General features: G+C 41.2%; 2 protein-coding genes and 1 long non-coding RNA gene across 5 annotated transcripts in view; 2 read left to right on the forward strand and 1 right to left on the reverse strand.

The window, feature by feature from the left end:
• Positions 1 to 482: 482 nt before the first annotated feature.
• On the reverse strand, positions 483 to 4374 carry tamm41 (TAM41 mitochondrial translocator assembly and maintenance homolog). Of its 2 annotated transcripts, XM_058055554.2 has the most exons (8): positions 4003 to 4372; positions 3685 to 3867; positions 3514 to 3606; positions 2498 to 2648; positions 2109 to 2254; positions 1872 to 2037; positions 1699 to 1761; positions 483 to 1578 (listed from the first exon to the last, which is right to left on the reverse strand). In XM_058055554.2, the coding sequence occupies exons 1-8, from the start codon at positions 4138 to 4140 to the stop codon at positions 1487 to 1489; spliced, it is 1032 nt and encodes a 343-aa protein (XP_057911537.2). In that variant the 5' UTR covers positions 4141 to 4372; the 3' UTR covers positions 483 to 1486. The 2 variants fall into 2 exon arrangements, 1 of the variants encoding a protein (XP_057911537.2); XR_009120082.2 differs by lacking the exon at positions 483 to 1578 and having other exon boundaries at positions 1872 to 2033; positions 4003 to 4374.
• Positions 3607 to 6184, forward strand: LOC131106471 (uncharacterized). Its single transcript, XR_009120084.2, has 3 exons — positions 3607 to 3898; positions 5604 to 5701; positions 6091 to 6184. It is a non-coding gene; the product is annotated as an uncharacterized LOC131106471 (long non-coding RNA).
• Positions 6185 to 8136: 1952 nt separating this feature from the next.
• Positions 8137 to 23920, forward strand: part of syn2b (synapsin IIb) — a 63989-nt gene continuing 48205 nt past the window's right edge. Inside the window, exon 1 of one of the 2 annotated variants that reach the window (XM_058055549.2) lies at positions 8137 to 8978. In XM_058055549.2, the coding sequence (XP_057911532.2) occupies positions 8527 to 8978 (452 nt within the window). In that variant the 5' untranslated portion in view covers positions 8137 to 8526. The remainder of the gene's footprint in view (positions 8979 to 23920) is intronic. The other variant, XM_058055548.2, reaches the window with a different exon arrangement.

The following is a 23920-nucleotide window of genomic DNA, read 5'->3' on the forward strand; positions in this document are numbered from 1 at the left end:
CTGATTGGCTCAGCCGCCAGCGTAATGATATCAGAATAAATTATACTAATGAGTATTACGTCACATCCTCCCGAGAGTGTAATTGTTGTGCACATCGTAGTACTCAGGTAAAGCTTTTAACAGTATATCTGCTGCCAAGGTTGGCACAAAACACATACTGTGTATATATTATATTTTTTTTATTGGCCTGTGGAACATTGTAAGAAAATGGGGGAAAATAGAGCAAGTGAAGAGAAAAGCCCACATGTTGACAGTTATAATAAAACAAAAAACTTTGTTTTACACCATTCACAAAATGTTTCGAGGTAAATTTCTGGATTAATGTAAAATTGTACACTACAGGTATATATAAACATTATATAATGTGGTCTTTAAAAGTACTTTTACAAAATAAATTAAATTAACATATCAAAGTGAACGCCTGCATACTTTGATGGTTTTTTTTGTATGCTGCTCTTTGTGGGAAAGGCTTGAAAACCCTATGGGAAAATTTTGAGTCTCCAATTAAGTTCAATTAACTCCTAACATGCATGTTTGGGGGGGGGGGTGTGGGAGGAAGCATGCAAACAACTTCTCGTGACTGTTGACAGTACAAAAAAATGCTGTGAATGAACAGACTTTATTTTTGTTTTAGGTGTGCAAGAAAATAGCTACCAAGCTGAATAGCTGAAAAAACTGACATAAATAAATGTATTGAAAGTATTGATCCTCTGAGTCATATTCACATGTCTTTTCATATGTCTCTCTTAGCAGGGGTCGGCAACCCGTGCATGCAGATCTTCGGCCTTATTGTCGCGGCTCCCTTCATGGAGCTGTGCTTTTTTTTTTAATAATGTGAAATATCGCACTTGGTGCAGGTCCATGAATGAATCTAGACTGCGTTCTGACTGGATGAGTGATCAAGGGAACAGGAGGTAGGTGAGTGTATGCAGTGAGTCTCACTGGCGATAAAAAAAGGTGAGGGTGTCTGAAGAAAGTTACTGCACATCAATATAAAAATATGTAATCAAGGAGAGCATAGTATGGAATAATACATGGAAGAATAACTCATAAAAATATCAGACCATCGATTTCTCAGAATGAAAAAGATTAACAAATGAGTGCCGGTCATTGACAGGTCCAATAGAATGGTTATTGCAATTCAGTGCAGGCATACTACAGTAAATGCCATTGAGCAAACACTACTAATGTAAAATCTGGACTTTTATGTTAAAGTTGGCACTATTTTGTTTTCATTTTAAACAAATACAAGTACCACTGAAAGGCTGTGTTTAAATGATTTCAGAGGTGGCCTACTCATGCTGACTGCACTTGTATTTGTTGAATTCTTCTGTTGTTTTACACTTATGACACATGCATAAGCTGTGTAATGTTTTGCAGCTTCAGACTTTTTTTTCTTTTACTGGAAAGAGGAGGAAAAATTGCTTTTTGATGCTAAAGGTTGCCGACCCCTGCCTTAGGGCTAATGGCTTTTTTTTCTCCTGGATCAGGACGTCTGTGAAACGGACAGTTTCCTCCTCCAGCCCCTCCACATCTTGATCAGTTTTTTGGAGCTATAAGACACTGTCTTCCACAAGCCTGTACAGGGAGGAATATTATATTATATTTATATTATATTATATTAATATATATTAATAGTACGGGGAGTATCAACAAATATCATTTAAAAGCATCAAATGTGCAATTAAATAAGCTTACCGGCTGTTGCAATGCCTTTGATACTTTGCGTTATACTGGAGGATTTCACAATAGAGGAGATACCTGAGGAACATAACATGTATAGTTGGTGCCTCCTGCTGGCGTTTAGGTAGAATGCAAGTCGGAAGCACACAAGTCTATATAATAAACAATGACAAAGAGTTCCCAGTCACCTTGGTGTACAACAGTTCCACAGTCAGGGTCCTGAGCCACTTGTAGAAGAATCTCCTCCACGTCTCGGTTCTTGCCTGGAGGATCAACCAGCTTGGTGATCCTTTGCTGCAAGGTGCGAGGAAGCGCCATCAACTGCGTGAACTGGCCCTCTGGGCTTTTGTCTACCTGGAGAAACAGTCAAGACCTGAAAAACACTTCAATGGTTTTGGTTAATGGTCCAATAGTCTTTATTTTACCTCCAGTTTTCCTTGTTGGGGTTTATAGACCACTTGCGGACAATCGCGTAAGATGTTACTATACAGAATCCTGAAGCGTTCAGCGTTGTCTTTGACAATATTGGCCACCTTGGATTTATCCTCTCCAATCACCATCCTGAAATCACCTTGAGAGACCCAGACCAAATGTTTTCCTTGATGGATTGCAATTCTGAGGAGTTAAAGCGGGCAAACACAAGGCAACAGCTGCAGCTGCTTCATCTGTCAGTTTAATGTGTTTGTAAGGGGTGCACTGACTGGACTAATGAATTGCTTCTCAATTTGATCATTAATAAAACTTAATGAATCTGTATCGTGGTCCAACTCTCGCAGCTATGCAGATTATCTGGAACACTGTGAAGATTCTTTACCAGCGTAAGAAAGACCAGCTATCTGCAGAAAAAGTTCCTCCTCGCTGAAACTCTCAGGAAGCATAAGAAATGAGGCTGTCACAGCACTCTTTAGGTTGGCCACAAGAGCAGCACGGAGCTTTCCATTCTCATTCTGCAACAGCATCTTCACCTGCAGAGGAGAACATAACATATGCATGAACTTTGTGGTTCAACCCATACCCGAGCGGAGAATCGAACCCAGGTAGCATCCTGCTCACTAACCACTCACCCCACACACCATGCAGCCACCCAATATTAACCAATTAACCTAACAACAACAACACTCCAAAAACAGACATGAGAAAACCCACGCACGCACAAGAGAACATACAAACTCCTCACAGAGATGCCCGAGGGGTGAATTGAACTAGGGTCTCATAGCTGTGTGGCCTGCGCACTAACCACTCATCCACATTGCAGTCTGTTTTTTTATTTTGTGTATTTATTAAGCTATAGTAGTGTCAGAGAACATTAGGTAACGGTCTGACATTTATGTCCCACAGCACATAACAGTGGTGCATTCAAGGACCAACGAACAAGTGTGAAATCTTAATTTGCCATGGAAAAAAATAAATAAATGAATCAACAACATCCATCCATTTTCTGTACCGCTTATCCTCACGAGGGTTGCATGCATGCTGGAGCCTATCCCAGCTGTCTTCAGGCAAGAGGCGGGGTATACCCTGGACTGGTTAAAAATTTAAATAATTGGGTTTTCTAACAGAAAAAAACAGTAAAACAAAGTAAGTTCATTTGTAGTGCTTTCCATGTAGTGTTTCCATGTCCAACAACATCATTCACGTAGCCTACAGAGTATATTGCAATTACATGCTAATGGCAATTAGCATGCAAATGAGACAATAATATTACATCACTCCTCCTCCCCAACCTAATGCCACCAAAAACAGATGTGTGGATGTGTCCTGTGGGAAACACTGACATGCGTACAATCATGGCTAGATAGTCTGCAGGAATTCAAAAAAACAGATACTGACTGGTTTGTGAAGACGTCCTGCCACATACATGGTTTTCCAGTGCATGAGGTCATCAATCAGCGACTCTGTACTTATCACACCATACTTGATGATCTAGGGGGTGAAAAAAACGCATGTTTCATCTTTGGAAAATGTAACATAAACAAGAGTGATTCTTGTGTTTTGTTTAACCTTGCCGTCCACTGGCACCAACGTGTTGTAGTATACAGCAGCTCCATAGTCACTCTGTATGGAGCTGATCATTGTAGGTCCAAGTAGTTTAAGGATGGAGTAATGTTTACGGTTCTGCAGAAGATTCAAGGTGTGCCAGGTGACAGGGTCATCCACCGCAAATACAAAGTCCAGCATATTTTTCTGTATGCACAACACAGTGATGCAAGTTAAGGTAAGCATGATTTTGCATGAAGGTTTTGGTATCACTGTAGCACTACTTTAGTTGTGTATATTAGTTTGCTCTGTTTACAAATGTGGACAGGTGTTACATGTTACCTCCATTTGACCTTGGCTGGTCCCATGTTGTTTGAAAACGCCAGATCCGTATGCAAAAGCTAGACTAATATCCTGAGGGAAATGTGACAAAATCCGCCTGTAAAGCACGCCGGTGTTGTGCAAAGCCGGTAGAGTCATGTTGTCCAAACATCGATTCGCTCCCTTATCGAAAACATAAGTTTTATATCGGCAAGGCAGCCGAGAAACAGGTGTGGGAAATTAAACCTGCAGCCAAAAAGGTAAAGGTAACATTTCGGATTTAATTCTAATATAACCAGACACGCGTTAGCGTTTAACATGTATGTTTTTATATTGAACTATGACCATGGGTAAAATTTCCCTCTGCCGCCAGAGTCGCGTGAATTAAACGTCAGTTCCGTGGACGAAAGGGATCATGGGAAAATGAGTGCAACACACCGAAGATCGACGTAATTGAATTCATTATTATTGTAGTCCTCAGTAAATAACCTTGGTGATTTATGATGGAAATGTTTTACGTCAATATTTACTTTAGATAACAGAAACGGTGCTTCACAAATGCAGTATGTTAATTTTGACGGTAGATGGCGGCTTTGAATTATAAATACGGCTGAGCCCTTGTGACCATTTTGGTACTTTTTGGTACTTCGTTTCATAATTCGTTAGTGTTTCACCTTATTCACCTGTTGACCTACAAATGCTAATTATTTGAAAGCCAGTTTTCTATAACTAAACGATTTGACTTTACTTTGTCTTCTCTATTAAACTGATGCAGTGCATAGAGGAGTTAGCATAAAATACATGTACTTTTTTACTGTAAAAAAAAAGGAATAACAAGGCTTTCTGGTTGTGTATGCTCAAAAACGAGTGCCCTTATACAGTGTGTTGGTAGCTAGGTCAACTACCACACAGTAAGCGATGCTTTCAGTCTGGTATTCACATACCTATCAGCAGCATGCACACACAGATGCACACAAAAGCAGCCTCAAGAGAGGCGATGGACAATTTGCAGTTATTTCTTTTTGTTACAAGAGGCTATACTTTCTATGATAGCCTTGGACAACTCGCTATCAATAGCTGACAACAACCATAAGTAATGTGCGTGTGATACATAGGGCATAGTCTATGTGCTCAAAGCAGGAAGAGGGTGAGATACAGTATAATACATGTACACATCCTGTTTGCTATTAAACATTGCAATTACAAAATAAAAGGAAAATTATCCAATTGACAATACAGGTGAAGACAAGGTAACATAAAAAACGTATCATAAAATAATAGCAATAATAAGTATTGTTACATAATGGAGGTCAGGGTGCGCATGGCACAACAACCGACAGCCGATATATTGACCATTGTAGAAAATAAGAGCATTGATATACACTGTACAGGAACATACATTTTTATAATACCCAAAATACCATTCAGGGCCAAATATCCCTCAAATTTTGTGCTGCGGCGCAGGGTGGTGCACCCTACACAGTGGTCATTTTGTCCAGCGCACCACCAAAACCTCACAGGTAGGTTTCGTGTACATTTCAGTGGAATAAAAACAATGACAGCTTGTATATTTGCTGATTTCTTTTATTTACTAATGAATATTCATTGTTCCTTCATGACAGTTTACCATGCATCTGCAGTCCACTACATGCCAAGGATGACGCCACCTTCTTGCCAAGCGCCAATAGCCAATCTTCCCCGACAAATGAATATTGATAAGGTCAGTGAATACTAATGACTAATAATGAGCTGCATCACTGTGTACAAGTGCTTTGGTAATCAGTGATGTACCAGTAGAGCAGCAAACATTTTTTTTACCCTGTATGGGATCGCGGAAAAGCCAAATTGAAGCTAGTTAACCTGAATGTTTTGTTTTGATTGTTTCCATACTGTAGATTAGTGGTGTTTTGTTTCCAATTGACAATAGATATGACTAAATGTCAATTTATTGACTATGGGGAATCAATTCATTGGTTCATTTTTTCAAGTCGTTATGGCTGCTTAGTACAAATTTCATAGTGTGAATGTTCCCCAAGTATTATTTTGATATTAATTTTACATGGCAAAAAATACCCACGTACATGCTTGTAACTACAAGAATCCTTGCAGCTATTGTGCGGCCGTTGCCATGGAGATTACTATTGCTGTCTTGGTGCCTTGTGATGGAACATCAAAAGACATGGCGCCATTAACCACACACACACACACACACATTTCTGTGGCTGCACAGATGCTCTACACCCCTCTGGGAAGATGGAAGCATCCACTTTAATCTTTGCATCTTCCTCCTTCATGTCCTACGTGCTTTTGCAGATCCCCCAAATGACGGATACATTTTACTGTCGTATATTTAGGGATGTGCTGTTGTTTCCTCTGTTTATACGGGCTAATGAAGTCCAAAGCAATACCTGTATCTGTTTAAATAATGCTCAGTATTATGTCATTGTACCACCGCAGCAATAAACCGTGTTAAATTAGCTCTATCTGCACCATTGTAGTGCTAAAGTCAGGCCATGTTTTGCTATGATGGCTAACTGTGGTCATGCACATACATATTATATAACGTCTCGGTTTGGAAAATGGTGCTCTGCGTTTATGTGTGCCATGTAAGATGTAGGCCAAGAGGAGCTCAGGATGTCGTTTCAGTTCACATGGCAGCACGGTGACTCACTCCCGCTCTCACGCTTCAGTAAGCACCCGCCGGGGGGCGCTCTCCTAGGCTCGTCGTGACTCGCTTCGAATGTGCAAACCTGCACGAAGAGTGAGAATAAGGGCTCTGTCAAATCTGTAATTTTGTATGATTTAATTCTGCTGTTCTCCACAGTGATTTACAGTTGTGTCGGCTGTCAGAGTAGGGCATCAGTCATCATTAGCTAGACCTTTCAAAAGGAATAATGGGCTTTGAATGGTGTTTTTATTCCTAGGGCTGAGATTATGATTAGACTTTAACACATCATTCAATGTGTTTTACCTGCATGGAAATCAAGCCATCTCGTCCAAAAGATGTATCATAAAATATGCAATGTTCGGCACAGGTCTGCAATCTACATGTGGTGTTAGGTTGTTATATTAGATGTGCATTATTTTTTTTAAATCAGCGCTGACTCACAAAATGTTATTTTTTTATTCTGCATGCATATCGGAAGGTGCAGGCACGTGCTTTCATCATTGCATGAAATTGAACCACCATCCCGAAGTCAATAACATTCTGTTTTTAAAATAATGTTGAAAAATATGAGATAATCACAATTTATACACAAACCAAGTTTTGCGTCATGGCAAAATTATGCAAATGAGATTATGAAAGATTCTAAACAGGAAACAGTCCTGCATTAGTGTGTAAAAAAAAAATCCCAAGCAATGTCTACAGCTCTGCATCAGATTGATATAAAATCCTCAACAGAAGTGAGCTGTATCAAAAGGTTAATGATGGCGGGTACAGCGTGATACGATAACCCACTTCATAGAGATAATCTTAAGTGTTCTTCAGTTCAAATCTCCAAGCTCTTTTGCAATCATCTTCCATTTTTGTACCATTATCTTACCTTAAAAAATAGGCAAGCTTAGTGCAGATACAAAGGGGTGCACCTCATGCTGTAATGAAAACAGAGAGAGCGAGTCAGAGAGAGAGAGGGGTGTTTGTTTAAGACTCAGAGACGCCACAACAAATATCTGCTGTCTGTGCTTCCAGGCGGAGATTTGGCATCCTTTTCATCAATGTTTTTAGTACTGCAGTCACTCTGGAAAAATCATAATCCTTGGAGATAAATGAATCAAAGCAGGATGCAAGAATGCATCACGCTATATAAGCTTTGCTGCCATTGCGTGTGTCACTCTTGTATGTGCTGCAAACAGGATATTAGATATGGACCACAAGGCATGGGGGGGGGATTTACTTCATGCTGAAATGAGAGGAAGGTGCTTCCATCTGCCGTACGCCACCTTATGCACGCTCGCAGGAAACCCCTTCCACTGGTTGCACACGGCACACAAGCTCGACCAGACTGCAGCACGACACACATACACACCCAATGGAGTGGTGTATGATGTAGGAGGAGGATGACAAGAGGGAGGAGGGGAAGGGAGAGTGAACGCAAGGGGCGAAAGTGGTGGTGGTGGGGGGGCTGGGATAAGCCGAGCGTGCAGCATCCCTTCAGCAGCATTCGGCTTGCAGGAAGTCAGGAGGCGGCAGCAGCATCCAGAGTTTGAAAGGGGGAAAGCAGCATCACTCACCCAAAGGGGGCTACGCCACATCTCTCTCTCTCTCTCTCTCTCTCTCTCTCTCTCTCTGACACACAAACATACACATGAAATCGTGAGAAGCTCAGCAGGAGGAACACTTTGGAGAATAGGGCTGCGTCCATCGCTTCATCCATCCATCCCTCCATCGGACTGATATGCTCTCTGTCATTCATCTAACCTCTAACCTTGCCTCGCCGTAGCCGTCTCCGCCTGCCTGCCTGCCCGTACGCGTGTGTGCTTTTGCCTCATTCGACAACTAACCAAAAAGGAACCCAGACAGGAAGCTAGCCCCGCACTGCCATCATGAACTTCCTCCGCCGCCGCCTCTCGGACAGCAGCTTCATGTCCAACCTACCCAACGGCTACATGACAGACCTCCAGAGGCCGGACCCACCTGCGCCCCCTCCCCCGACTGCTTCATCACCTTCCCAGCAGGGACCCCCCACCACCTCCTCTCCGGCCCTGGTGCAATCTCCCACCAAAGCTCCGGCTCCATCCCAGGTCCCGGCTAGCTCGCCGGCACCTCAGGAGCGGCGCCCGTCCCAGCAGGCTCAGCAGCCTCCACAGACTCAGTCCTCCTCCTCTTCTTCTTCTGGTGGTTCCTCCGGCTTCTTCAGCTCCTTCAGCTCCATCACCAACGTGGTCAAGCAGACTGCTGCATCTGCCGCAGGGTTTGTGGAGCAATCGGCACCTTCTCCATCGCTCTCTAAGAAGTTTAAGACCCTACTGGTTATTGATGAGCCTCAGCATGAGTGGTAAGTCACCTCAGGGGAGGGTAGGGGAGGGAGCTGACCGATGGGATGGTCGCGTGCAAACCATGCCATGTTTTATTTGTATGTGCGCTCCATTTTGCACAAAGCCAGAGCAGTTACCAAAAATAGAAAAAAAAAAGCCTCACAACCTGACATGCTATTCTCAAGGGTTCCAATTTGCATCTTCATTCTGCTCTCACCTGTGCATGCATGTGTGTGAGTGCTATATGAGAAAGTGTTTCATCCCTGGACAGCACAAGTTAACAGGTTATTATTCTTATAATAACAGCCCATACATCACCCACTGTCATACAGGGGCCATGTAGCACTGAATAAAACATTAACCTCGACGACTAAATTGTCTGATAGCGCTTCTATCTCACCCCACTCGCTCCTTTCTACCTTGGCAAATCCCATTTTAAGGGCATATGTTCATTTGAAGTGGATTTTACATAGCTGTCATTCCCTGATGCATTGTTGGATGTTTTATTATATAATTTAACCCTTGTAATTCTAACAGTCTACCTGCGATTAATTCCTCACTTTTGTATATGCTTTGTGTACCTTTATTCAGGAGTACTTTGCATTACCGTACTGCATGTTAGAATGGATTTTTACTGAATGGACACCCCAGAATGTACATGGGTTATAGATGTAGGATTTACAAATTGGAACTACGTTCTTCATTGAATATGAAGACGATGTGAATGTCGCTCCTTGTTTACATCCCAGATGACCTCATCAACTTGTTTTCCAATCAAGCAAAAAAAAAAGAAAAAAAGCAATATACAACACAACGAAACACAACTTTGTGCTGCTCTGTACATAGACGCTCACACCCACTCTGCTTTCTATCAATACCTTTATTTTATCAGTTGAGAACAGCTTCTCATCTACAACCCGGTCACTATGTCCCTAGGATTACTGTAATGACCCACACATCACTGGGAAAGCCATTGTCTCGCTTCAGAAACCATTGAAATCACATCAGTAGATCAAAATTCTGTGACCATCTACAGCTTTAATGTTAAATGATTTGAAAAATATTTGGAAACATCAGGCCGGCCACATTACAGAACTCAACTGTTCAAATTACTTGAAATTCAGTAATGTGAACCACTACAATACTACTGTCCGGTATTGGTCATATAACTCATTGATTGCCTGTGCATTCTTCTCAATCACAGCCTCCGAAAAGATGCAAAGAGTAGTATTATAATTAAAATATGAACCTGGCGAGTGCAGACATCTGCCAAGGCAGAACAATGGCTAAATAGCCATCTTCGACATAAATAGACTCACATATTAGTATTGTCAGCGTACTTCCTGGTGGCGATTGTCTCATCAAACGGTAATACTACTCTAATACCGCTATTTATGGTTAAGGAGAGCCCTGAGTTCAATTCCACCCTCGGCCATCTCTGCGTGGAGTTTACATGTTCTCCCCGTGCATGCGTGGGTTTTCTCCGGGTACTCCAGTTTCCTCCCACATTCCAAAAACATGCTAGGTTAATTGGCGACTCCAAATTGTCCATCGGTATGAATGTGAGTGTGAATGGTTGTTTGTCTATATGTGCCCTGAGATTGGCTGGCGACCAGTCCAGGGTGTACCCTGCCTCTCGCCCGAAGACAGCTGGGATAGGCTCCAGCGCCACCCTTGTGAGGATAAGTAGTAGAAAATGAATGGTTAAGGAGAGACTCACTATGCACTTCAATCTCTTGACTAACACATGCAGTAAACATTCACACAGGAGCTGCTGTCAGCCACTCTCTACATTGCAAAACTGCTGCTCGCACTTAGCTAACTGTAGCCCACACTTCATAAAGACGCACAAAAGTCACAGATACTCTATTACTACATATCTTGGTTCATTTTTATGCTTGATTCATAAATGCTTAATTTAGACTATGAATATATGCAGTTTGCATACATCTTTAATAGTAGACCATTTTCAACTGCAAAACTGCGGTTAACCACGACATAGCGAGGGTTGACCGTATTCATGGTAAAATGTCCTTAATCCGAAAAAGCTTTCCAGATTTGCGCCAAAAACAATAATTTGTTGCTCAGGTATGGGCAGAAATGCTTGAATGGCAAAACTGGAATGCTCAATTTTCTAAAGACTCTTGTCATTCTTGAAGCCATCTATGATGTGTCATTCAATAACAATTCTCCATATTTTTTTTTTCCTGGTTAGACAAAATTCTGAGAAACATGAACTAGCTACAGTAAATCATGGCAGTGGAATATATTTTTTGCCACAAAGTATCATTACAAAAAAAAAGAAGATTATGGTTGCAAACCCATTCCAGCAATATATACTATACATTTCCTTCACAATCGCGAGCATTATCCATGTCTATTATGTATGCGTGTATGACTGTATGTGTTATATTCCGGGGGTTCCAACACAGTGCTGGCCTGAATGCGAATATGACTGGCAGCTCTGCAGTATGTTAATCCTGCGTCTCTTGCTGCGAGTGTTTTGGTGGCATATGATTGGATGCCGACCACCCATGATGTGATGACGACTGAATGTGAGAAGACGCCACAGCCTGCATCTATACAAAGCAGCATTTGAAGGCATGAGTATACATTTAATTGGAAAGAAACATAAGGTAATGCTTTGAATTAAGAAATAGAATTTATATTGTAGGCCAACGTGGATGTTTTGTTTGTGTTATTTGTGAGTTCAAGCAAAGTGTTTTAAACACAAAGGCCTGGAGGGCGAATTTAATTAGAAACAGCATGACAGTATATTGCAATACTTAGGAACAGTAATGCAAGAAAATTACTCCTATTTAGACTTAGAAAATTATTTTATTCGGAGTGCTAATCTTAATGGCATCTCTTCCCTGGTCTGCAGGTACTTCGATCCATAACTTTCTTTCTCGCATATACAGTAGGCCAGAGACTAAATGTTATTGTCAACTGAGCATGGGGAAATAGTGTCTGTGTTATAACCTCCATAACCAAAACAAATGCTTCGTTATCTACAAACGATAAACATATTCACCGTAAATCTACACTTGTTCAACATAAATCGATGCCATATAGCAATTGCAATATGAACATATCGATGCGAGCTGCAGTGCTAACCTCACATTTAACAGCAACATCATGCAAAATTAGCTTATTGCCTGAAGAAAACTAAATGGTGTTTTATGATGTGTAGCAAAGCCTGCTTGTTTACAGAGCTGTCCTCTGAAGTTGCAATCATGTACGGAGGATGATTTATGTACAGTTGCCAGGGTGGGCCAGATGTGGTATCGTGTCCACGTATTCTCGCAAAAGCGGAGCATACATGTGGGTATCGTTTTATTTAATTCAATACCAATGCTGAATTGGTACTTTTGAAAAGGTGCCGCAACAAATAAAATATACAAATTGTCAGAAAACCCAACAGAAATACAGAACAATGTACAAAAAAAAAAAAAAGATCTGCTTGTGATGTTCAGAATTCCTGTGTTTGTGAATGCACCTCGCTCACGGTGACCATGATTGATTGTTCTTGTGGAAATGGTATGTTGCCATTGTGAACAGCGCTACATAGCCATACAACAACAACAAAAAGTGTGTGCGGTGTTGGAAGTGAGCGCAGCCGTTGGCGTAAGATACAAATAAAGTTTAAAAAGCCTCTCAGCGTCAGTGAATTTGGCTGAGTCTGCCTTCATTTGGCACCAAAATGAGGTACCGTTCTTCGGTATGCAGTGAGGGAGATGATTTTTCTTACGTTGAACAGGCTCTTGGGGCACATATTCTTAAAGTCAATTCTGCATAAACAAAGATCTTTAATACTGTTATGTTTCCCCGCCCAAGTAGAACACAAACTGGTGAAATAAACATTGCTAAGGGGGAAACTAACCTTAACTGCATGTAAATCTAAAAGGTGACAGGAGAATATTAATACTTCCTGCCACCCACTAAGTCTATCAAAATGATAGAACAAAAAAAAACAGTTAAATAAAAGAGTGGAAATCAGTGGACCAGAGGAAAACCAAAACACAAAATCCTACACAGCACAGTTCATTCTGACTAAATACCAAGCAAGTCAACTAATGGTGTTGACTCTCACCCCCCCCCAAAAAGCTCCTTATATACTCGCCGAGCCCTGCTGATTACTCAGACCTTCAGCTTGGAGTGGACACCACAGGTGCTTCCACTTACTCCTAACAAAAAAGGTGATTCTTGTGGGAACAAAAAAACAAAACTCATAACAAAGATCCTCAAATAGTAACTTCTGGTTGTGTCATCCACACAAATAAATAAATGCTGTACTCAGAAAAAAAAATCAGTGTTGTGGCTGTAATTACCTTTAATATGACATCAAGTCTATCAAAGGTGACGACTTTACCACTTCCGCAGCAGACTTGACATTTATGAAGCTGAGGTTTGCGGTGGCGTTCAAAGTGTTTTTAGTCTTCCTCCCATGCAGTTAATCCACATCCTCACTGTTATACCCTAATGTTGCTCAAGCCTTCGTTTTATCGTTATCTGACACTTCCAATCTCTACAGCGCTGATTACATGTTGAGAGGTAAATCAGGGCTCAAGTGCTCAGAGAATTTTTTTTTAAATGCCAGCAGATAGGCTTGCATTTTGATGGGCTGAATCAAAGGGAAAAAGATCCTCACATTGTTTCCCACAAGTCTGCTCTTATTATGGCTACTGTGGTTAGTTGACGAGTAAAATTGATTTTTTTTTGGTTTGTGTCATAAGAAATGTTTTTTTAACCTCATTTAACAACAGAACCTTATGTTGTTGACTTACATGTTTGTGTGTAGAGGTAGATGTGTGTGTGTGTGTGTGTGCCTTATAACATGCTGGGGCGATTAAAATTTCATTGCATTCATGTTGTTCAAGATAATGTGCACACAGTTGTAATTAATTCATTCGTCGATTCATGCGAAAGTTGTTTCGATTAATCGAGTAATCGGTTAGGTTAATCAATATGAACCCAACACAAACAGCTGTTGGTTTGGTCTGCAACATATCAGAAGAGACACAAAAATCTCTTATCACTGTTTTCCAAAGTCAATGCTATCTTGTTTTTCCTAAAACTGAAAGTTAATAGGTATCCTTTCAGGGATGATTAATAATGCTAGATTAATTAATGCTGAAATCGTAGTATATTTACATTTAGAAAGAAGAAGTCTGAGCCCCTATGGTGAGGTTAGGTTTGGGATGCTTCGATCGGGTTTTATGCTGACGTTTGCGATACCGATCATCCAGGACTGAAATCGTCCAATACCGATAACATGGATTAATGATGCATGTTCAATGTATTTATAATGAGCGCTATCCAGGGGTGCCGTATAAAGGGGAAACGTCAGGACAATTCCAAGGTCCCTTGACTGCCCCCCCAAAATAGGTAGTTACTAGTAAAATTTCTAATTTATTAACTCATCTCGACTGAGACAGCTAGGAGACTCAAGTTTGATTTCACCCTTGGCCATCTTTGTGTGGAGTTAGCATGTTCTCCCCGTGGGTAGGTTTTCTCTGGGTATTCCGGTTTCCTCCCACATTCCAAAAACATGCTAGGTTAATTGGCGACTCCAAATTGTCCATATGTATGAATGTGAGTGTGAATGGTTGTTTGTCTATATGTGCCCTGTGATTGGCTGATGACCAGTCCAAGGTGTACTGGGATAGGCTCCAGCACCCCCGTGACCCTCGTGAGTATAAGCGGTAGAAAATGAATGAATAAACTCATCCCCGCCATTTGTCATCCCTAAGACATCCCTCTCAGCACCAGCCATTTTTGATGATTTTGACCATTTTTTTAGGTCACAGAGAATATTGTTTTCTATACAAACATGGTTACCAATCAAAAGAAACATTAGTGTGCACTCGGACAGTAGGTGCGGCTTACACACTAAACCAGAAAGCCACGCTCATGGTGGCCTCACCTTAGGTTTCTGACCTTTATTTAATCAGGAAGTCTGCAAATTCAGCAAGAAAATACATTTTAATACAGTTTAATTGACATATATTCATATTTATATTAAGTGACATGCGAGGCTCCGATACCATCGACTGGAGAGAGTTGTCATGAAAAGCCATTCAGACAGAATCTAAAAACAAAAACCAAAATATTTCTGTGATGGTCCAAAATTAATTGTAGCAGTCAATCACAAATAAATTAAAGTATGGGAAACTCTCTTTTCTTACGTAGTATGTCTGGCAGGAATAAAAATGACCTTATTTTTAATATGACCTTCCCCTGGGTGCTATATTTAACAACCGAAGTTTTATATTCACTTGGCTTATGCCCAAAGTGCCTTACATTTAATCCCCTTGAAGTCTGAAAAGGTTAGCCAAGAGATTTAAACAGCCAGCAGCAGAATTTGGGTTGTAACTGTTACTTTTGACATTTTTTCAACACTGTGTGATCCATGAGATAGAAATGCTTTTAGCTACTAAGGTGAGCAAAGTGCCTTTGACAATAAATCACCCCCGTTAATGACCCCAGTATTGCTTATATTAGAAATCTTGGCAAGCCTATATGAACGCCCAAACATTTGCAGTGGATCATGTTAGAAGGCAATTGTTGAGGAGAAATAGCGGCTGCAGTTAACAAAGGGTCCAAAACGGCAAACAACGCCTATATTTCTCCCTAAATGCCAGCAAGCAGATGTAATGAGTCCCTTAGCTTGTGATGTCTTATATTGCAGGCTGCAGAAGAATATCGACTGTGTGGTTTACGATGGCTTTCTCTGAATGTGCTACGAAAAAAGAGAGTGCAATAAGACGAAAGAGCAAACAACTGCTCAGTAGCATCGACGTAGCGCTTATGTAACACCCCCGCACCCCCTCCGGAGCCTGCTGGGTTGATGGGTGACATAAAAAAAAACAGCGTCCAGGGACGTTCAAGGTGAATTCGGCATAGAGGAACTGATTAACAAAGAGAGGAAGAAAGCAGGGGGAGGCAAGTGTGGAAAACCCCCTTTTTTTATGACATGATGCTGTATTTGTCACGCCCACTTTGCCTTTTCCTTTCTCCTTGCCTGCCTCTGGTTGCCTTTCAACCTGACAGTTGCTGTTTGTGCATCTCCAGAGAAAGCTTCCGCTGCTGCGGGTTCAGGAAGTGATGAAGTAATGAGATAAGACGTGGTGATTCAGCAGTTTGAGCCCAACGGCCACATCTGTTCCCTTTCCTTTTGCTCTCCCAAATATGTCTGCATATCCATTTTTTTTCTCAGGCAGCCTTTGTCTAATTTTCTCTGGTGATGTTCTGCCTCGGCACCAGTCATTGTGGGTCAGTCATTTACAGTTTGCACTATTGCATCTTAAGGAGAGCTTCAAAATGCAAAAGGAAGAAATGGGAGTGAGACAAAAATAATTTGAGTAACAACTAGCGATGCTCTGATTGATCGGCCATCAATTTTGTATCAGTTAAAAAAACCCTCTGATCTGCATATACCGTAATTTCCGGACTATAGAGCGCACCTGATTATAAGCCTCACCCACTACATTTTCAGAGGAAAACCGATTTTGTACATACACAAGCCGCACCTGTATATAAGCCGCATGTGCCCACATTAAAACATGTAAACATATTTACAAAGAAAGACGGTACACAGAGAGAGTTTTCAAAGTTTTAATAATATAACTTAACAATAATAATAGCTTTTTTTCATCTTTTTACATTGCTCCAGTTCTTCCCGCTGCCGTTTCCAGCGTCTCACCATCGAGTCGTTTATGCCAAGTTTACGTGCAACAGCTCTGTTTCCTTCTTTATCGGACAGCTCGATTGCTTTTAGCTTGAAAGCTGCGTCATATGACTTTCTTTTTGCATTTTCCATGATGAGGGTATGTTCACGCTAATTTAATTTATGCACAAGACAAGAAGTTGCAGTCTTCCTCGATGCATATATTCCACCAGTCTTAATCTTACCTTTTCTACCTGAGAGCCCGTGGCGGCCGTTAGAAAAATTACATAAATGGGCCGCATCACTGAATAAGCCGCAGGGTTGAAAGTTTGGGTTATAGTCCGGAATTTACGGTAAATGCTTTTTAAAGCCAATCACAAATAATGAACGCCGTCCTGTGGTGACATGACAATTCATGTTGGAACAACATGGTGATCAGTTCATGATTGCTCAGCCCTCTGAAATGAGTTTTCTTCATTGAGTGGCTGGGTTCTCCTATAGAGATAAGGTGAGAAGCACTGTCATCCTCGAGAAACTCAGAGTAGAACCACTGCTCCTCTGTATTGAGAGGACCAGATGAGGTGGCTTGGGTATCTGGTCAGAATGCCTCCCCGGACGCCTTTTTTGGGACGTGTTCAGAACTCCCAACCAGTAGGATTTTTTAGGATTTTTTTTTATCTAATGATTATTTTATACACTATACCTTTTATTTTGGATCTTAACCAAATGTTTTTATAGTTTTACACATGCTTATTTTAGTTTTTATTAATGTTCTTATATATTTCATTTTTATGTACTTTTTTTATGTTTTATGCTTATTTCTATATATACTTTCTATATTCTTATTTTCTGTTTTTATATTTCTTATCCCATATATCCAGTGTTTCCTCAGTGGGGGCTCTCTGCGCTGGGGGCTGTCCTCGGTTGGGGGCTGGGGTGTCTCCTCTCGTGGGGCTTACCGACTGGGGTGGCTAGCTCTGTGGCGGTGCTCCACTGCAGCGCTGCGGGTCCCCTGCCTACCTGTTGTCTGGTGGCCCCCTGAGTTGCGGCATCATGGCCTGGGCCGTGGGTAACCCCCAGCACAGATGGCAGCGCTTCCTGAACTGGTTCCTCTGTACACATGCAAACAAACTTCTTGTGTGTGTGTGTGGGTGTGTATGTGTGTCTTGTTGTTGTCTTTCTCTTTTTAAACATGTAAAGCACTTTAAAGCACAAGGAAGACCCAGGACATGTTGGAAAGACTATTACTATGTTTACATTAAGGATCGACCAATATATGAGCCGGCTGATATATCGGGCCGATATTTGCGTTCTTTACTCCGTGTCACACTGCGGAGGATGCTAGATAGAACTTCAACTACAACAGAAATGTTTTGCACATGGTTGAATATTTACTCCTTTTAAAATTGATAATGCTGTTTAAATGTGTGTTTAAGAAAACCGAATCCGACTGTGTTCAGTGTTTACATTTTGATAAATATTTGTTTAAACTTGAGACCTGTAATATTTGTTATCATTGTAATTTTTTCATATAAATTGAGGTAGCAAAAGCAGTATCGGCCACAAATATCAGCCCAAGCAAAATCGGCCATCGGCTAAGGGTGATGGAAAAAAATCGGTATCGACATCGGCTGGAAAAAAAACCCATATCGGTCGATCTCTAGTTTCCATGCAGTCAATATTCTGGTTACGGTCAATATTCCGGTTTCTGAAACATCCGGAATAACCTGCTTACATGCCTGAGCAAACAGGGTTATTCCTGTATACATGGTAATTATAAACAATCATGATATCCCAATCAAAAACAACACCAGCAAGGCGTACGATGAACAATTCAAGACCAGTCGTACTTGTCTATGTTTCGCCACTCTTTCCAAAAAGGTATAGTTTTGCGTGCCGCCATGTTTTCTAATTCAATACTTCCTGTCAAAGACCCAAGATTTTTTTCGAATTCAACATGGGCAGAACACAAATCAATATTCCTTTCGATGGAGATATCCCGATATACATGACCCCGTATACATGACCAAATATTCAGTAACTCAGGGGTAACAATTCAGGTTTTTAAAAACCAGAATATGATCATATTCAGGTTTTTCAAGAGGGTTATTGGTGTTAGGGACGTCTCTGGATTCGAGCTGGATGTAGAAGAGAGATAGCGAAATTGAGGCTTCCCTGCGTCGACTGCTGTTGCCCCTGTGACTCGACCTCAGATAAGCGGAAGAAGATGGATGGGGTTTAGGGTGTCTGAGGTATTATGTTAACCCATCCAATTTTCTCAAAAGGTCTATGAAAAGAAAAACTACCTTCCGACAAGAAGAAACTTTGGCATTGTCTGCGTGGTGCACACCGTCATAAAACTTAATATCTTTCTGAGTCAGTTCACCAAAAATAATTTCCTCTTTTGAACGTAGAACAATTTAACTTCAAGGTCAGAAAGCAGAGATTAGAAACTGGGGTGCTCTGCTGCTGTTGGTGGATGTGACTTCTTATTGGCTTGTGTCAAAGTCATGTGACCTTGTTGTGCCTTTAGTTGCAACCTCCCAATAGTTTCTACCTCGAAGCTGCTGTCAAACTAGACAAATGACCTACAATGATGCAGAAACAGCAGTCTTCTTCTTTGTCATCAGTACTTCGCTGTTGGGCACATAATGGGACACATACACCAATACAGTAGAGGTTGAATGGTACATGTATTTATAATGGGATTTGTTGGGACGGGGAACATACGGTACCATACTGAGGCGTACAAAGTTCCCACAAGGAACACATTAAGTGAGGGACAGGAATTGTAACTGCCTTGCGATAGTCATTCTTCTACTCAGTGCAGGCCAGGCTTTGGCCAGTGGGAGTCATAGCTAGTAATAGTGCCAAAAAGAAGCCACACATTGAAAACCCTCTTCCATCGTTAAAGTCTCCTGTTTGGTAACAATTAGCCTTGCTAATAAATTAGGTAAATGGACAAAAAAAGTGAATACGGAAATATTAAATACGTATGTATGTAAAAATCTTTAAATGGAATTAAGTCATGTCTTAAGACCAGGGTTCAATTCCAACCTCGGCCATCTCTGTGTACAGTTTGCATGTTCTCCTCGTGCATGCGTAGGTTTTCTCCGGGTACTCCGGTTTCCTCCCACATTCCAAAAACATGCTAGGTTAATTGGCGACTCCAAATTGTCCATAGGTATGAATGTGAGTGTGAATGGTTGTTTGTCTATATGTGCCCTGTGATTGGCTGGCGACCAGTCCGGGGTACCCAGTTTACATTTACCATTCTGTGTTTGAAGCTGACCAATCGCAATGTTTTTGTCATCGGAAAAGTCATGCTAGTTCTATCCGTTTGAATAAATACGGCTTATTTCCCTGTTCTGCTGTTTCTCAAAAACTAGACATCACTTCCGGAAAAAATGTGTATTTTGCATGGTCACGTTTTGATAAAGTTTCACATAAGTAATCATCCTACATAACTTTTATTCCATACTGATGTTGGCATCCTTCCGTTTGAATAGTTTGAATCTGAGAGGCTAGTATTTTCTCGTTGCAGTCTCTCATCCACACGGAAACAGAATTTTTGGAAAACGACTTCCTTAGTGGGACAATCTGAAAATGCCGGCTTATCGTTTCCACACGGACAAGCAATCCACTCCTTTTTTAAAAAGATGACATTGCCTTCTCATGACCAGATATGAGCATTGACGACAAGCCAGCATTATATCTGAATATTTCGATTGTCATGACTCACTGCAGTCAAATCACACAAATGTAATTCCACTTTGTCATAAGTCTAGATGAGCCTTGGAAGCCCGGAAACAGTGGATTTGAGTTTGTTCTTATTTTATAGTTTGGTGTGTTGTGTCATGTTCCCTTACTGTACCCAAAATGAACCAAACCACAACCTTAAAAAACGATTATGGCCTACCCAGACCCAGAGTGCACTACTAATTGCACGGCTTTCATGATGTATGTTTTCTTGTCAACTTATTTATTCTGCACAGGGCTGGCACTTGCTCCCCATAGGCCCGGGCCATTAGTGAACACGGATATTGTGGCAGCGGTTAAGTCAATACTTAGTGACTAATCACCATCAAGGAAGGCTTGGTTCTGGAGGCCCATTAGTTGTCTCATTTTTACCTTTTAGCTCATTAGCATATGACAGAAAGCTTCCCTTTTCACATTTGCATGACTCAATTACCACATAATTGTATATAATTGCTAAATCCGAAATGTGCTTTTTTTTTGTTTTTGTTAATATTCACATTATTCACACATCCCGCCTCAGTTACGGCTCCGATACTGTCTCTGTCGTTAATACCAGCCCGGCTTTTACTGTCAGTATAAAAGGGATTGTTAACTAACATTGCATTAAATTTACTCCTGCATATCACAAGCGCGCCGGTCACAAATGCTGCACTTATAATCATTGCAAAAAGTGTTTATCTTCCCAATGAGTGGGGCATTAGGGCAGCAGACATGTTAGATATTGCCGTTTTTTAATCTAATATGTAAACGGTCTGACCTTTTCAGCATAAAATTGAATATTGGATGAACAATCCTCTTCATTTCTCCTCTCCATCGGAGAAACGGCATTCAGAGATGGATTTGTTTGCTGCAGAAACGCGTAGGCTTTTTGTATACTAAAGACAATGGCAGCCGTTTTTTTTCTCACATCTGTTCATCAACGCAAGACAAAGTAAAAGGATAATGGTTATTCAGGTATCTACAGGCTGTATATTGCTGTAAAGGAGGGGTAAATCAACAGAGTGACCTTTTCTTCCATCTCCTCACCCTTAAAGGCATGTAGGGAAAGGGCTGTGATGTAGAGAAAGCAAATAACAAAAAAAAAAAAACGCTTGGTGTGACAATACAAAGAGAAAGAGAAAGTGTGACGTTTGGGTTTCTGTGCGACGCTCTGCAGATAAACCAGTTGCCATGTGTGAGGCATACAGATACCGAAAAAGACTGTAAAGCACACCAATCAGTATATTACAACTGCTGGTGTTGCCATGGCAACAAGTCGTTCTTTTCACTAAACTTGAAAACATAGCCGCAGACAGGTTGTTACTTTAATTTGTTTTAGGAATCAATATTACGATTTTTTTGGGCTTTTTTTACACTACCTGCACAGTTGAGAAATTTACCCTTAACAAGGTTCTACAGTAAGTAGAGCTTGAAAACACAATTGTGAATGTTTTTTCGGATTGAGGGAGGGTATCGACTGTGTGGGACTGATGTCCACGTCATGCCCTCCATGACTTTTTGTGTGATATTTGGTTTGTTTCTTAGTTGATATGGTTTCTGGTTTTGATGCCTATATTTTGTTACACTTCCTGTTTTGTCCCTCCTTGTTTTCCGCAGCCTTTAGCTTCCTTATTACACGCGCCTGGTGCTAATTTGTGTTTCTTATATTTAGTTCAGCTGGTAGCAGCTAACTGTGTTGGCGCATTCCAAATGTCCCGTGCTTTCTGTGTCTGCTTTTTGCTTTTGAGTAAAAATAAAATACTTTTTCCTGCACTAGGCTCCCGTGTCAGCATCCCGCTACACCGGTTTGTGACAGTCAATTTTTGTAAACTTGCTTTGCCACCCCTCCCCAAGGCCCAGCCTATCCCAGCTGTCTTTGGGTGAGAGGCGGGGTACACTCTGGACTGGTGGCCAGCCAATCACAGGGCACATTCACACTCACATTCATACCTATGGACAATTTGGAGTCGGCAATTAACCTAGCATGTTTTTCGGAATGTGGGAGGAAACCGGAAAAAACCCACGCATGCACAGGGACTCCACAAACTCCCACCGAGGGGAGGATTGAACCCTGGTCTCCTAGCTGTGAGGTCTGCGCGCTAACCACTTGATCGCCGTGCAGCCCCACATAGTAAGATCAGCCCTCAAATTTTTCCGGCTGCAAAGGATATCCGTTTGCATCGTTTTATATAACCCTACTTTTCAGGGAACCTCACCTCATTCAAATGCTACTTATTTGTGTTGTAAGCATATGCGATAACGTAATACAGTATTTACAAAAAAGTTCTGTCTTTTTGTAGTTGTAGTAGAATGGTTCCATTCACTATCATTTAAATAATTCATAATCATGCAGTCATGATCCACAGCCTTTATTTGATTTCAACACATACTCTTAGCATTTGAGATTATAATGCCAGGAGCTAATCTCCATGACAACCGAGTACTCAAGCCAATGCTTGAACAATAGTTGGCAAATAGTTACTCTATTTTTTCCTTTCTTTTGGGAGCCAGCCTGAAGTTACTTCTTTGGCTGTATTAGAACATTTAAAGCAGCAAACCTTCTTAGCTCTCGTCTAGCCTTCCACAGGTCCATTGATGGGTAGGCACCATGCATTGAAATTTGCATAATAACAGACTCTATATTATGCAAATGAAATCCATGCAGTGCAACAGGCCATGCTCAGGAATCCTCCAAAAGTCAGACTTCATGTGGCAGTTTCTATTTCCCGTACACTTGCATTTTAATATGATATTACTGTTGAGGCGGCCATACTGAATATATTAAATATATTGTATTAAAACATCTTAACCAAAAGCCAAACCAGTAGATATTCTTTTGTCCTGGTGGCTAAGGAGACTCTCTAATTAGACTGCATTTCAGAGGGCAGGGCTAAAATATGTGCTGCATTGCCACAGCTGGTTATTAGCACTACGTCCACGTCTGGGTCAAAATTACCCAGTGGAGAGTGCACTATAACTTGTTATATTACCCCGCTACCTTCCCTCACATTCTGCTAATTTAATGTCCACATTGTAAACCCATAAGGTTATTTCCCTTGCTGCATTAAGTCCAGGTAATTTCATCTGCTCTCCAGTAGTGCAGTGCAAGTAATGTTCACAGAGACGGAACAATGTGTATAATTAAGCATTAGTTCAGTTGAATTTAAAAACAGCCGATACCAATCACATTGATTAACTGTTCACTTTTCAATGTATTTATTGGCTTCCACCCTCGGCCATCTCTGTACGATTTCCATATTCTCCCTGTGCATGCGTGGGTTTTCTCCGGGTACTCCGGTTTCCTCCCACATTCCAAAAACATGCTAGGTTAATTGGCGACTCCAAATTGTCCATAGGTATGAATGTGAGTGTGAATGGTTGTTTGTCTATATGTGCCCTGTGATTGGCTGGCGACCAGTCCAGGGTGTACCCCGCCTCTCGCCTGAAGACAGCTGGGATAGGCTCCAGCACCCCCGCGACCCTTGTGAGGATAAGTGGTAGAAAATGTTTGATTGAGTGCTATTGGCCGCGGGCACCATTTTAAATGCATGTTTT

The sequence above is a fragment of the Doryrhamphus excisus genome, linkage group LG18 (assembly GCF_037039965.1).
Source record: "Doryrhamphus excisus strain RoL-2023G ecotype Guam linkage group LG18, RoL_Dexc_Guam_v1.1, whole genome shotgun sequence".
NCBI classification, from domain to species: domain Eukaryota; kingdom Metazoa; phylum Chordata; class Actinopteri; order Syngnathiformes; family Syngnathidae; genus Doryrhamphus; species Doryrhamphus excisus.

What these genes read in the sequence shown, in the direction of transcription:
- tamm41 (XM_058055554.2), bottom strand. Translation starts at nt 4,140, where the DNA reads ATGACTCTACCGGCTTTGCACAACACCGGCGTGCTTTACAGGCGGATT. An exon ending in TGGAACTGTTGTACACCAAG is followed by an intron (nt 1,762 to 1,871) that starts GTGACTGGGAAC and finishes TATGTTCCTCAG; the next exon opens with GTATCTCCTCTATTGTGAAA. An exon ending in CAAAGGCATTGCAACAGCCG is followed by an intron (nt 1,579 to 1,698) that starts GTAAGCTTATTT and finishes CTCCCTGTACAG; the next exon opens with GCTTGTGGAAGACAGTGTCT.